The following is a 13,831-nucleotide window of genomic DNA, read 5'->3' as shown; positions in this document are numbered from 1 at the left end:
GATATATGTATGTATGTATTTTTGCATTGCAAATACATTGACTGCACTTATATATATTAAACACAACTCTACTTTCACAATACTTTTAACAATACTTTTAACCACCCCCAGAGCTTGGCTTTTGAATAATTAAACCAATTCAAGTCTCTCAGATTTACAGTTTTTGTTATTTCCAATGGAATGAGACACTGTGGAAAAAGTTCAAAACTATGAAATGATTATGGTGTGGCTAGGGAAGTACAGAAACTGCCACAGTCAGAGACAAAGTAAATTCAGAGCAGAGCTTTGCCAGTTTCAGGATGATTTGGAGGGGCTGAAATTACACTCCTGATTAATGCAAGTGGGAGGTATGAAAATGATTTTTAAAACTATTGCTAGAACTAATCTACAGTGAATATTGAAGATGATTATTCAATGGTTGAAATTCCTGCTCCAAAGGATGAATAGCTGCTTGTGTTCTTCATAACCAGTCATCCAGACATCAGGAGGATTTTTGTTTTCTTCTTAAGTACTGTACTGACACAATGTTCTGTAAGCTGCAATCTAAGTTCAATGGGTTTAAAATATAAAATCACTACAATAACATTGCTTAGATGTCATCAAATAAAAATGTTAATGTTTTCTCATTCAGTTCAAAACAAGGATGAAAGAACAAACGGGAACAGGATGAAGAGGCTTGTAACTCACTACAATAAAACAAAAAAAGAGTTTGTAATGTTTTCTCTCCTTTTTTGGACATATATAGCAAGGTTGAACTATTAAGACTTAGCCAGGGACAGCCGCTATTTCAAAATTAGTTCTTGCAGCATAACGTGGGGAGATAAATGGAAGCTAAATAAAACAAGATTTGAATTTGATAGAAACAAACACATTTTTCCACAGAGAGTAGCTGTTGCTTGGAGTTGATTGCTAGGTCATGCCTACTGCCCCGGGATCCTTCAAATTGTACACTGTGTTAGACTCACTTGGATTCTATGAAGCAAGAAATCCGAGCTGGGCCGAGTGGCCTATTTATGTTGTAGGCTTATTCATCTTCTTATCCATGGTTGGCAGGATAGAATCATATTAGCATAAATACAAAGTTCTCTTTTTGTAAATTGTGAAGACCTTTGGAATTCTAAAATTAGATTTGGTTTGTAATCCTCACTCTCCCCACTTTGGAGATTTTTGGCACAATCTGCATGTAAAGTAAAATTAAAATTAGATATCTATAAAGCATTTTTTTATATCAAAGGGTTTAATTGTGAAGTGCATACAATGTTTCTTTGGACATAGTTAAGAATTTAGATATATAGTTTTTCTTGAGTTACAAATGTAATGTGCCATGGGTAATGTAATGGCCATTTACTGAAAAAGGGAATTTTGTTATGACGTCTGTGTGTTACATTGATGACTACATTATTATAATACTGTATATGAAAATCAAGGAGTTGTAATCAATGTTACTGTAAAGTTATTAATTCAAGTCCAAGAGTTGTGCCTCAAAATTCTAAAATTCAAAATTAACATTGGAAACTACTGCTATCACAGTCACAGATTACGATTACAATACTCGACATCTCCTTTGACCTAAAATCCTTCCTTCTGTGTACTGCAAACAAACTTTTTGAACACTGTCTTTAATGTGCAATTGGTAGGTTGGATCAAAGATTGATTTGATGCGGACCTAAACTATATCACTTATCTTTAGTCAGAGAGTATTTCTCAGAACATCAGAGCTTCAAATTTCACTATGAAAGTTTACCATAATTGTGTCAAAATTGTCAGAATTAGGATTAGAGTATCTAAGGTTGGGATTTAGGGGACCTTAGTCTTAGGGCTGGAGTTAAGGATTGAGCTAGCATGGTTAAGGCTATGACTGGAATTACTGATCAAATGTGTTACAGACTTGAATATGTAAAATGCTCCTCAGGATCTTGGTGGTGCAGGTGACCAATCAAGCTGAATTGCTAAATTATACTAGGGCACAAAGGACTTAATTTGAATTGCAATCTATTATATTTTACCTTATATCCTTTTGGTTGAACACATTTTGCTGTCCATCCACACTTTTCTTTTTACTTTCTTTGTGGTTCCTTTCCTTAGGCTGTCTCCTTCAGTTCTAAATCCCTAATTTGATGTTTATTAGGTGTACTTTCAATTACATGTGATACCTTGCACCTCCACCATGGCAGAAATTAATTTGCCATATTTGTGCAAAGTTTGGAGAAAAGTCTAAATGAATACTGATGCCAGCGGTAGTCTGCAAGTTAACCGTGCCCCTGTTTTGTTCTCCAGTAACTATTTGCCTGTTTCGTATATGCAGTTACCTGTTTTTAATTCAAAAGTTTTAATTGCATTTCCTATAGCTATATAATTTTCAAATGGAGTTTTATCAAAACCTTTCCTTTCTGTTTCAGATGTTTCTATACCTCCTTGAATCATCTTCCAACAAGCATATTGGCTTCCTTCTCATTTAGATACAGATACAGAATGTCGCTATATACACTCACCTAAAGGATTATTAGGAACACCTGTTCAATTTCTCATTAATGCAATTATCTAACCAACCAATCACATGGCAGTTGCTTCAATGCATTTAGGGGTGTGGTCCTGGTCAAGACAATCTCCTGAACTCCAAACTGAATGTCTGAATGGGAAAGAAAGGTGATTTAAGCAATTTTGAGTGTGGCATGGTTGTTGGTGCCATTTCACAATCTGCTCAGTTACTGGGATTTTCACGCACAACCATTTCTAGGGTTTACAAAGAATGGTGTGAAAAGGGAAAAACATCCAGTATGCGGCAGTCCTGTGGGAGAAAATGCCTTGTTGATGCTAGAGGTCAGAGGAGAATGGGCCGACTGATTCAAGCTGATAGAAGAGCAACTTTGACTGAAATAACCAGTCGTTACAACCGAGGTATGCAGCAAAGCATTTGTGAAGCCACAACACGTACAACCTTGAGGCAGATGGGCTACAACAGCAGAAGACCCCACCGGGTACCACTCATCTCCACTACAAATAGGAAAAAGAGGCTACAATTTGCACAAGCTCACCAAAATTGGACAGTTGAAGACTGGAAACATGTTGCCTGGTCTGATGAGTCTCGATTTCTGTTGAGACATTCAGATGGTAGAGTCAGAATTTGGCGTAAACAGAATGAGAACATGGATCCATCATGCCTTGTTACCACTGTGCAGGCTGGTGGTGGTGGTGTAATGGTGTGGGGGATGTTTTCTTGGCACACTTTAGGCCCCTTAGTGCCAATTGGGCATCGTTTAAATGCCACGGCCTACCTGAGCATTGTTTCTGACCATGTCCATCCCTTTATGACCACCATGTACCCATCCTCTGATGGCTACTTCCAGCAGGATAATGCACCATGTCACAAAGGTTGAATCATTTCAAATTGGTTTCTTGAACATGACAATGAGTTCACTGTACTAAACTGGCCCCCACAGTCACCAGATCTCAACCCAATAGAGCATCTTTGGGATGTGGTGGAACGGGAGCTTCGTGCCCTGGATGTGCATCCCACAAATCTCCATCAACTGCAAGATGCTATCCTATCAATATGGGCCAACATTTCTAAAGAATGCTTTCAGCACCTTGTTGAATCAATGCCACGTAGAATTAAGGCAGTTCTGAAGGCGAAAGGGGGTCAAACACAGTATTAGTATGGTGTTCCTAATAATCCTTTAGGTGAGTGTATAGTTATTGATAAAGAATGGATCTGAAGAAAAGGAATCTATATTTGGCAAATCCTATCCTGAGTCATGTGTTATTGTTTCTGTTGATCTTCTGCAGACCTGGCAAAGGAGTACTCCTGAGAAAATCACGATGTCTTCATTTTTGTTCATTCACTTTCTGTTGTAAGGATTGCAGTCTGTCCCTGCCTCAGCCCCTGGAAGTTGATCACCACCATGTATATCCTTCATAAAGATTCTCATTAAATAATTCCCCAAAGCCATCTTTCTTTTCACATTGGAGGTCAAGAAACGCAAACACTCTTCAGTGATATCCTGACTGTTAAGTCATACAGATTGCACACAGTTCCTGATTAGTGGTGTGTCATATTTTGGCAATCGTGTAACTCTGTTGGGTGACCTTTACTGGGCTTGCAGTTAGCCTCCCTATAATTTGGTTGTGTTGCTGTTAAAATTTGTATAAGTATAACATTAGATTTTTAAAGTCATCTAATTAACATAAAGATGTTAAAACAGCTTTCAATAACATATAAGGATTACTGCAGAGAAAATGAATTATGTAAGTAATTCAATAACATTGTTTTAATACTCAGACCATTAGATATTGACATTTTCAACTATTGTCAAACATAGATAAATTGTAACAGTTGCTTTGGCCTACATGAGTCCAAAACAGTAACATATACAAAGTTTGGACTGATATATTGTCTCAAGGACTATATGTAATTTGGTAACACAGGCAAGGTAGTGAAAGTAGTTTGTTGTACTTTCTATATATTCCATTCAAGTGAAGGCATCCATAGGACTATTGTACTGTAATAACTTTATACAGGGTTTAAAATATATAATGAACATGCTGGCTACTCAGATTTAACATGCATACGTGAAAAATTAAATCTACAGAAATTATAAAAATGCTCAAGCTTGATTTCCCTCTGACTAGAAAATGACAAAATCTAGGATATTTTTCAACAATTTTCAAAACAAGACTAACCCCTTTTGGGTTTATAAAGGGAAATACTTTCATGAATAAATAACCCGACTGAGTCATTTGCAACTTGCGTCACAGTACAATTGACGAATACCAACAGGCCTCCAGTTCTTAAGAAAAGGATGACGGAGGATAAATATAGAACATTTGTGGTCATTTCCTAGTTTTTCCTTTTTTAACATGCATTATTTCATTGTTTGAGGGAGGGATGGGCAACTCCTATCCTCAAGGATCAGAGTTGCCCATCCCTGTTTAAAGCATCATTACAGTCAATTTACGCCACCTGGTGACTGCACAGGATGACAACTATACATGTGTAAGTGTTTAAAGCACAATCCCCTACATTCAAAGGGCTACTTGTTTTAATGCATAAACATCTCTTCATTCATATTCAAAACACAATTGTTTTGAATAATTGTCACCTTCGATGCAAAAAAGTCTAAGCCAAATCCATACAAATAATGAAATAAATCCATTAACAGTTTATCAAATAAATAAACATGCACATACCTATGCTATTCTAACACAGAACGATAATATGGCTGAAAAATATTACTTGGTGCTCTGGTGTAGTTTCAGTACATACAGCTACACTTTATTAATCTACTCCTGATGAGTTTAACATTCTGGGCAAAACATTGTACTGCATTTTACATTTTATAGGGATTACATTTTGGAAATGCTGATTCTCATGAAGCAGATGGTTATGATTATATTTCAAGGTTTCCCCTGCCCAAATGATTAAGTCATCCAAACAGATGTTATATGTTTGAGTCACTTCTGTACCCACAACTTGATCATCCTGAGCATCAAAATCACACTCCAAATGCCCTTTCAACAGGCTGTCCACACAAATTGTAACACTTATTTATAATAATTTAACAGAGCATATACAATTGCTTTCTTCATCAATGTTTGTGTAGTATGTACCATCTGTAGCCTGTTTGTTAGTTGAGGAGGTGTTGTATCATGGTCTCTTGCAAAGACATTTTAGTTAGTTAATTTCAACACATTTGCAGGACATAGCTGGCTTTATTTCAGAATAATGGTTATTTCAGGTAGGCCGACTGGTTCACTTTACTCTTCCAGTAACAGGAAAGGTGTGATAAACTCCAATGACATATGAAACAAAGCACCATTGTAATGTTTTAGGTGCACATTGGTCCACATCCCACATGCAGTTACAAGCACATGGGCTGCTCTCCCAAGATTCACTGGCAGCTTTCACACACCTCATAGAGATATATTTTTTTCGTCAGTTTTACTTATTTTACTTATTTAAATAGATTAATTTCATCCTGATAATTTATCCATAATTAAATTAAAATACGAAACTATTTTATATATTAGTAACAGGGGTAACATCCTAATTAACTGATGAATTATTATTATAGCATTGTCATATCTGAGTCTGATGTTCTCCGTGGATGATTTGCCTAACGTGATTTACCGTGATGCATTACTATAGCTTTCACAAATGAATCAATTCATTAAATCGATTAAAATAATTACAGTAATCGAAATGCATGAAAATACACGTGAAAAGTAAGCAATGATACAAATAAATCCCTCTGCAGATACATTGTAAAATGATCTATGAAGACAATCTGAAATATGCCGAAAATAATATAATATTACAACACTTCTATTCGTGATAATAGTTTCAAGAGTCTGTCATGGATTATGTTGATATCAATAAAGTTGAGTTTGTCAGCATCCGAAGTGCGCATGCGCAGTGCTTGTGTTGTGGAAAGGGAGGCCGGAAACTCCATGGACTTGAAGTAGATGTTTCTCCTGTTGAAATAATCCGCAGGTTTTGGCCGGTTGAGCGCAGAGAGCCGGGGTTCACGCCACATCGACGACAGACCAGCTCACCTCCTGACTCTGAATGGCTGAAGCCCTAACTACAGGTCGGTTGTATATAAATCTTACTACCGTAGTTCGTTCTCTTTAACTGACATTTAACAAAAATGAATGATCAATTAATTAAACCTTCACATGTGTTCTCAAAATTTAAAAGATATGAGAGGTAGATTTTGTTTACAGCGGCAGATTATGACTGGCTTCAAGTTTGATTTTTGACAAGCAAGGCAAGCATGTGCTTAATGTCTTTTGACGAAGTAATTCATTATATAACCGTGCGTGTCATCACTCTGTCTCTGTGTTACTGTAGCTAGAATATATACGTGCATACATGCATACATGCATACATGCATACATGCATACATACATACATACATACATACATACGTAACCATCCGTCAAGTCTGAGTGAAGGAGGGCTAGGTAGGCCATATGAAAACGAGTGCTGTCCTGTTTTACAAGATAAAGTTACGCTAAATAATTCATTTTCGTTGATGTCACTAGTCTAATGTCTAAAGTCTAATGTCTAAAGTCGAATGTCTAAAGTCTAAAGTCAAGTTGTGTCTATTCAAATCCAACTTAAACAAGCCAAAAAAACGTGGATTTGCGTTTATCCATGTAGATTAATAAGCTTTGTTGTAAAATAAACAATCGGTTTATATTTAATAGAATCTCAGTTGTGATACATACAATCAAACTAATATCTGTAATATGCATCTTTCAGTTGTTTTTATAATGTCATTAAAAGTTACCCCCTTCCCCAAGGAGAAGACTTAATAGAAATGATTCTGAATAAAATGCAGAAATTTATTTTAAATATTAATATTTATTAATACAGATAGATTTTTACTAGAGGAATCTAGGGTAAAGCACCTTGCTCAAGGGTACAAGAGCAGTGTCCCAACATGGGATTGAATCCACAACCCTCCACTCTGTCCGGAGCCCCGACCAGTACTCCACACGTATAAGCTAGCAATGCATGAATTAAAAAGAAGAAATCGACTGTTATTAACTTATGTTTTTTATTTTTTTCCTTCCAAAGGAGAACTGGAGCTGAATCCAGAGACAGCCGAATTTGTCCCAGGAGAAAGACGCAACCAGAGTCATTCTAGGAGAGGACGTCCCAGGCCAGAGTACAACAGGAACAGGAGTGGTCACTACACAGCCCCACGATCGCAGCACTATAACAGGCCCTATCATAATGAGGAGACTTTGCATGAGAGAGATCATCGTGGTCCCCAAAAGAACTACCACCCATCTCATAACCAGGAGGATGGCAGAGGAGGAAGCGGTAGAGGGTCAGGATGCCACAGCTTCCAGAGCCAGAGATGGCAGAGGCCCAGAAGTGCAAGAAGTTTTCCTGTAGACAACCCCACTCCACCTGGGAGGACCTGGACAGAGTCTCACCCTGAAAAACCTGATGCAGATGGGCCAAGCTGGAGGATGGAGGACAAGAGGGAAAATGAATTCAACAATGATCTAACCAGAGAAGAGACGAGAGATACACGGGCTAAAAAGACAAGGAAGTTCAGCAATGATTTGAGAAGAGGGGCAAGCGAGAGGGGGAGGCCGGCGTTTCACCGGGAAAACAGGGAAAATTGGACAGAGGGAGAAGGGGCTGCTTCTCAGGAGGCAGGTTCTGCAGAACGTGGTAAAGGAAGTGAAGGGAGGGCTCAGAGAGCAGTGGACAGGTATTCCCACTACAGCGCAAAGAAAAAAGGCCGGAGGCACTGGCAGGAGAGTGAAGAGGAAGCACTTCCGAGACGGGAAGTGAACAGAAGTGTAGGCCCAAAGTCATACGGTACTGCCTTCAGCAGAGAGGATGAGATGAACAGTTCCAGCCCTTCAGAGGAGCATAACTGGAAGAGTGAAAGGGGACAAGGAAGACGGATGCCACTTCAAGATCACGGACAGAAGAAGCAACACAACTCTGCCCGGAAACCTGTTTATAAAAAACAGGTGGATGTCCCCAAGAGCAAAGAAACACAGACAGGTGTGTAGATACATTCATTTCTGTATAAAAGGTTTTGCAGTGTTTTTGTTTTTATTAATTCAGTAAAATCTAATTCTAAATGATCTTAAGAAATACTGTGAAATATGTAAGAAACAGTTAGGCAATGTTAGTAATGGACACAAATCTGTTAGATGTTGTAACATTCACATAATTTACTCAAAGATGAAGCAAATTGAAATTGACAGGCAGAAACATGATGTTGTAAGCAAACTGTGGAAAATGATCATTTTGAGACGCAAGTGGCTGACATTTGTGGCCTGACCTGTCCCCCTCTCTCCTGCGGCAGGATGCCTGATTGAGCAGCTAACGGAAGAGAAATACGAGTGCATGGTGTGCTGTGAGGTGATCAGGGTGATGGCTCCTGTCTGGAGCTGCCTCAGCTGCTACCACGTCTTCCATCTGAACTGCATTAAAAAGTGGGCCAGATCCCCAGCGTCCCAAGCAGAGGGTGAGCATGATATTCGTTTTGTCTCCTTTTTTCTGGTTAGTTGATTTCCTTTGTGTTCCACATCTGCATTCCCTGTGAAATTCTTCATTGTGGTTTCAAATAAGTAGAAAACAGACGGGCAGTAGACATAGGTGGTGTCAAGTGTCTCTCAATGCTATGATGCCCATTTCTATAACATGGTGCACTGAATCTGGTAAATGGGCGTGTTTTTGAAACTGTGCCCAAGGTCCAAAGGCTGACTTCAGGTGTCCTCAGTCTAATGTAATTATGTATGTTGATGTTTCAGTCTTTCATCACTGAATATGATGGTCTCCAGTCTCTTGGCTGTGTTCATAACTCATACTGTCACACTAAGTTAAAACCTGTTTCTCCTATAGAGAAGGAATAAACAACAAAAAGGGGAACTGCCACTTATGATTTCCAGAGTGCTTGTTTTAGTTTACAAAGTAAATTAAATTCTTCCCTTTTTTAAATGTTAGCATTGGGTGTTTTTCATCTTTTTAAAAAGGGGTACTGCATTAAACATACCATTAATATTGAATGAATAAAGGCCTCCATCTGTAAATATATTATTTGAAAGCTTCTGAGAACCATTTTAGTATATTTTCCGATGTAGCCTATCCCATTGGTACCATAACTTTGTCTCAATGATTCTCCTCCTCTGGATTTTAACTATAAGCTTCTCCTCCTTCCTTGTGATGATTGTCTTGTTTTCCATCACCTTAGTGCCTAAACTGAATTTAATTTAATTTCCAGATGGGAATGACGGTTGGAGGTGTCCTGCCTGCCAAAATGTAGCTGCTCGTGTCCCAAACTCCTACACCTGCTTTTGTGGTAAGCACAACTGTACTAAAATAAATATATAGAAATTGGTGAGTGTCAAATTCATGGCATTTGATCACCGTAAATTTCACTTGTGATATTAAAAGATATATATTGTGAAGGCTTTCACTTTAATAGTCAAATTATATACCAAATTATATATTAGTACACGCATTAGATGCTACATATACTTGTAAATGTATGGTAATCATGCAATTCAAAGAAACTGGAGCATTAGAAAAACAAATGTTTTTTTAACACCACAGTCATAGTAAAGTTAAAAGTCAGAATTTGAATCATTTTATTCTGTGTGATAAACAATAAATAAACTGCAAAAACAAACAGCATAACTCTTTAACAGTTAAATTAGAAACTAATTATGGACCTTGATATATAACAAGACGTTTTAGAAGAGAAAGCTGTGTTTTTATTTAATTACATTTTGTTAAAATAAAAACTGAGAACAGTGTGCAGTCTATAATAACTTTTCTGTCAGTATAATAAACCTACATTAATTACCCAAGTTTAATTTTAACCATACTGTCTGTCAAGTGATTTATTGTGTAATTACTTTAAGTTGTTAGATAATAAATCCTAAAGCAAATAAACAAACAAATAGGACATTTCCTGGACATTTCAATATATTATACTATATTTAGCTGTAGATATGGCAAAAGAGGAATTAAAGATTGTGATTTCCTATTCAAACTTTGTGAATTAATTTATTAAAAGGTAAAAAGAAAAGGTCTGCCACAGTGACCTTTTGCAGGCTTACACTGGTTTTCAAAGGCCTGGCCAGCGAATGCGCTTTCCAACTTTAACACCTTCACAGAGTTTTATTTTAAGCAATGTAGGCTATATCTCTCAAGTGCATATCTCTCAAGTGAAAGTCTGACACAGTTGTGTTTGCCTGGCAAGTGAGGGTTTACTCAGTGAACCACATCCACTGAATCTTCCAGAGGGTTGCTCAGTTTTCTTGACCATACAAAGACATTCTTTCAGCCAAGTCATTTATTGATCCTTGACAGCGAGCAGGTAGGTACTCAATGTGATGTACTCCATCCTGCTTTCCCGACAAAGTCCATTTTCTTATATTTGTTTCAGGATTAGTTACTCAGGAGCCTTATGGGAAGAATAGGTGATGCAAGAAATAGGAATGCAGCTTTGGTCTAAACAAGCATGACACAAAATGATTAAGAAAGACACTTAACTGTGTATTGTTTAAAATCGTGAGATCAGATATGGATTTCTTACCATTTGAACATTTCAGGGAAGGTAAACAATCCTGAATGGCACCGAAACGAGATTCCACACAGCTGTGGAGAGCTGTGTGGTAAAAAGAGAGCCGGTTTGGACTGCAACCATCCTTGTAATATGTGAGTATCCCATTCCCAAAATAGCCATTTCCGACCCACCTTTTAATCCCCTTTTGATCTTGAGATTAAGCTGAAGATCAAAACAAAGTTTTGCTTCTAGCAGGATTAATGTACAGAAGCAGTATTCAATGTCATAAACATTTAATATAATGTCTATTATTGTTATTGTTTGGTATTGCAATGAAGGCATTCTGGATTTGTAAAGTTTTATTTTACATTATATGTAAATTGCAAGTTCTTTCGGGTGGAAAGAATGAACAGATTTTAGACACTAAATTATACTACTTTTAAAAATTCTGCTTACCATTACTTGTAAAATATAAAGACATCTAACAGGGATCTTCAGGTGCTTCGTACTTCAACAATTTTATTTTTTCTCTACAGTTTGTGCCATCCAGGACCCTGTCCACTGTGCCCTGCTTTTGTAACCAAATCTTGTGTCTGTGGAAAAAACAGGTATTAGCAGGTGTTCAAACACAAATAGAAATTTGAGTGTGTGTGTGTGTGTGTATATATATATGATTGTTATTCATTAGAAATTAAGTGCTGGAAGTGGAAGATTTTAATTTTATTTACTTTTTTATCTTCCCACCCCACTGCAATTCTCCTTCTCCCTAAGTCAACCAGTGCGGTGTGGGCAGTCCACTCCAATCCACTGTCCTGAGGTGTGTGGGATCAAGTTGAACTGCGGAGAGCATTCCTGTGCTCTGGTCTGCCACAGTGGGAAGTGTCAACCATGCCAGATGCAAGTTAAGCAAGGTGAACTGAGTTTTCTGAGAACAAATACCACATAAAATGTGTACTGAATTACAGGAGCTTCCTCTTTTGATTTATAGGCATGGTACAACCTTGAATTTTACTTTTCTGATTGCGGCTCAGCCGCAATACTGTTCTCCTCTGCTGGTGGCTCACATTTTTATTTGCAATAGGCATATAGAGCAGTTTGTATTATTGATTTCCATATATTTTCTGTTTTTTCAGTTTGCTATTGTGGAGATGTCTCCCGGGAGGTGCTGTGTGGAACAGATAAGGATAACTTTGATGGATTTGGACAGTTCTCCTGTAAGAAACAATGTGGAAAGTAAGCATTACACTTGTACTTCATCAGCATTTTGTACTTCAGGGAGGGAGAGTGTCAAACTGGTAGGTTTACTAGGCTAGTGTTAAAGTTTGACTTTGTCTGAACAACCCTTCTGTCTCATATCTTAGGTTCTGAACAAGAAATGTTTTAATTTCATGTGATGCATCTTGTTTGTTTTGGGGCATCTAGTGCTTATCTTTCGGCTTAGAATAGTTTTTCTTTCATTCTATATAGGGCTTAAGGAATGTGTTTCTTAAATAGGATAATGTTTCTACAAAAAGGGATATTCCCTGATCTGTTCATAATGCTGTTGTATTTTGGGACAACTTTTGTAAGATATTTTGATATTATTTTAAGGCGGAACAGAACTTGAAGCATATTGTACATTGATTGTTACTGAGTGAACAGTTAAAAATAATCCAGAGACAGATGTGGGATCATTACAAGGAACTTACTAGGTCTTAAAAAGTACAAGCATTTGTATGCTGCAGGACAAGAGATAACTTACACAGGACAGCATGTTGTTTTCTTTTCTGCCTGACAGCTCTGGTTGAGTACACATATATGGTCAAGCTCTGGCACTTTTGAGGTCAAAGTATACGGAGACTTCATATGATGTATTAGCTCAGAACTGCTAGCTTAAACTGTTTTTTATTAGGGCTGTCACGATTCATCGTGTAATTCGATTACAGAAAATCCTCGATTAGAATTTACTGCCCTGAGGCTTCGTTCTATTAACCCTCTGAGTACTAAACTGACAGTGAATGCTGTATGCGTGAGGACTACAGCGCTCTTACACACAACACAACGCTTGGTATATTGCAGCAAATTACTTTTATATAAATAATTATTATGATCATATGATACCTATATATCAGAAGAAATGCAAGTTTTTTGTTCTTTCTATAATTTGTTTATTTTTGGAATGAATATAGAAATGTGCATTAGCTAAGAAACCTATGCTATACAGACACCATTTTTATACTGAAAACTTCTTCAAAATTAACCCGGCTTGTAAACGCTTACAAAAACCAATCCCCAGAATGTTATTTTTAAAATACAAAAAGACATGGATGTATACAAATAGCTGTTCAAGAGATATCATCAGTTTTGAAAGAAGCGCACTTGTCTAGAAGCTCCTCAGAACTACAGGCAAAACAACTAAAACAAAACAAAACAAATTGGTTGGGTTTGCTGTGTTCGGGGACTATTAATTGTGTGTATTTCTTAATCTAAGCGGTTTTCTTTTGTGTCAGTTCTATAATTTGTGTTGAAAAGGGGATTCTGATATTTAGTTTGACTGGCTGAAATAAATTAGTCTTAATCTGTATCTTCACCCCTCACATTTACACTTGTGATAAAAATGCTTAATTAAGTTATATTGTTCTCATAAGCAGTAAAATGTTCAAAACATCCCTCATTTGACTCAATTAAAAGCACTCTCATTTAGTGAGCACTTTTAGCGCACCGCCATTTTTTCCATCTCCTAAGACTCATGGGTTATCATTATTATTATTTTTTTAACAATACAAAAAATCAGTTTGTTTTAA

General features: G+C 37.2%; 1 protein-coding gene across 2 annotated transcripts in view; it reads left to right on the top strand.

The window, feature by feature from the left end:
* The first annotated feature begins 6,425 nt into the window (after positions 1-6,425).
* The window catches only part of nfx1 (nuclear transcription factor, X-box binding 1), a 29,117-nt gene continuing 21,711 nt past the window's right edge, over positions 6,426-13,831 (top strand). For both annotated transcript variants that reach the window (XM_066723440.1, XM_066723439.1), the window contains exons 1-8: positions 6,426-6,587; positions 7,583-8,533; positions 8,841-9,002; positions 9,759-9,836; positions 11,095-11,200; positions 11,585-11,656; positions 11,820-11,959; positions 12,182-12,281. In XM_066723440.1, coding sequence (XP_066579537.1) covers positions 6,566-6,587; positions 7,583-8,533; positions 8,841-9,002; positions 9,759-9,836; positions 11,095-11,200; positions 11,585-11,656; positions 11,820-11,959; positions 12,182-12,281 — 1,631 coding nt within the window. In that variant the 5' untranslated portion in view covers positions 6,426-6,565. The remainder of the gene's footprint in view (positions 6,588-7,582; positions 8,534-8,840; positions 9,003-9,758; positions 9,837-11,094; positions 11,201-11,584; positions 11,657-11,819; positions 11,960-12,181; positions 12,282-13,831) is intronic.

This window comes from Amia ocellicauda, chromosome 2, assembly GCF_036373705.1.
Source record: "Amia ocellicauda isolate fAmiCal2 chromosome 2, fAmiCal2.hap1, whole genome shotgun sequence".
Taxonomy (NCBI): Eukaryota; Metazoa; Chordata; class Actinopteri; order Amiiformes; family Amiidae; genus Amia; species Amia ocellicauda.
This window is presented reverse-complemented; position numbering and strand designations above follow the sequence as displayed.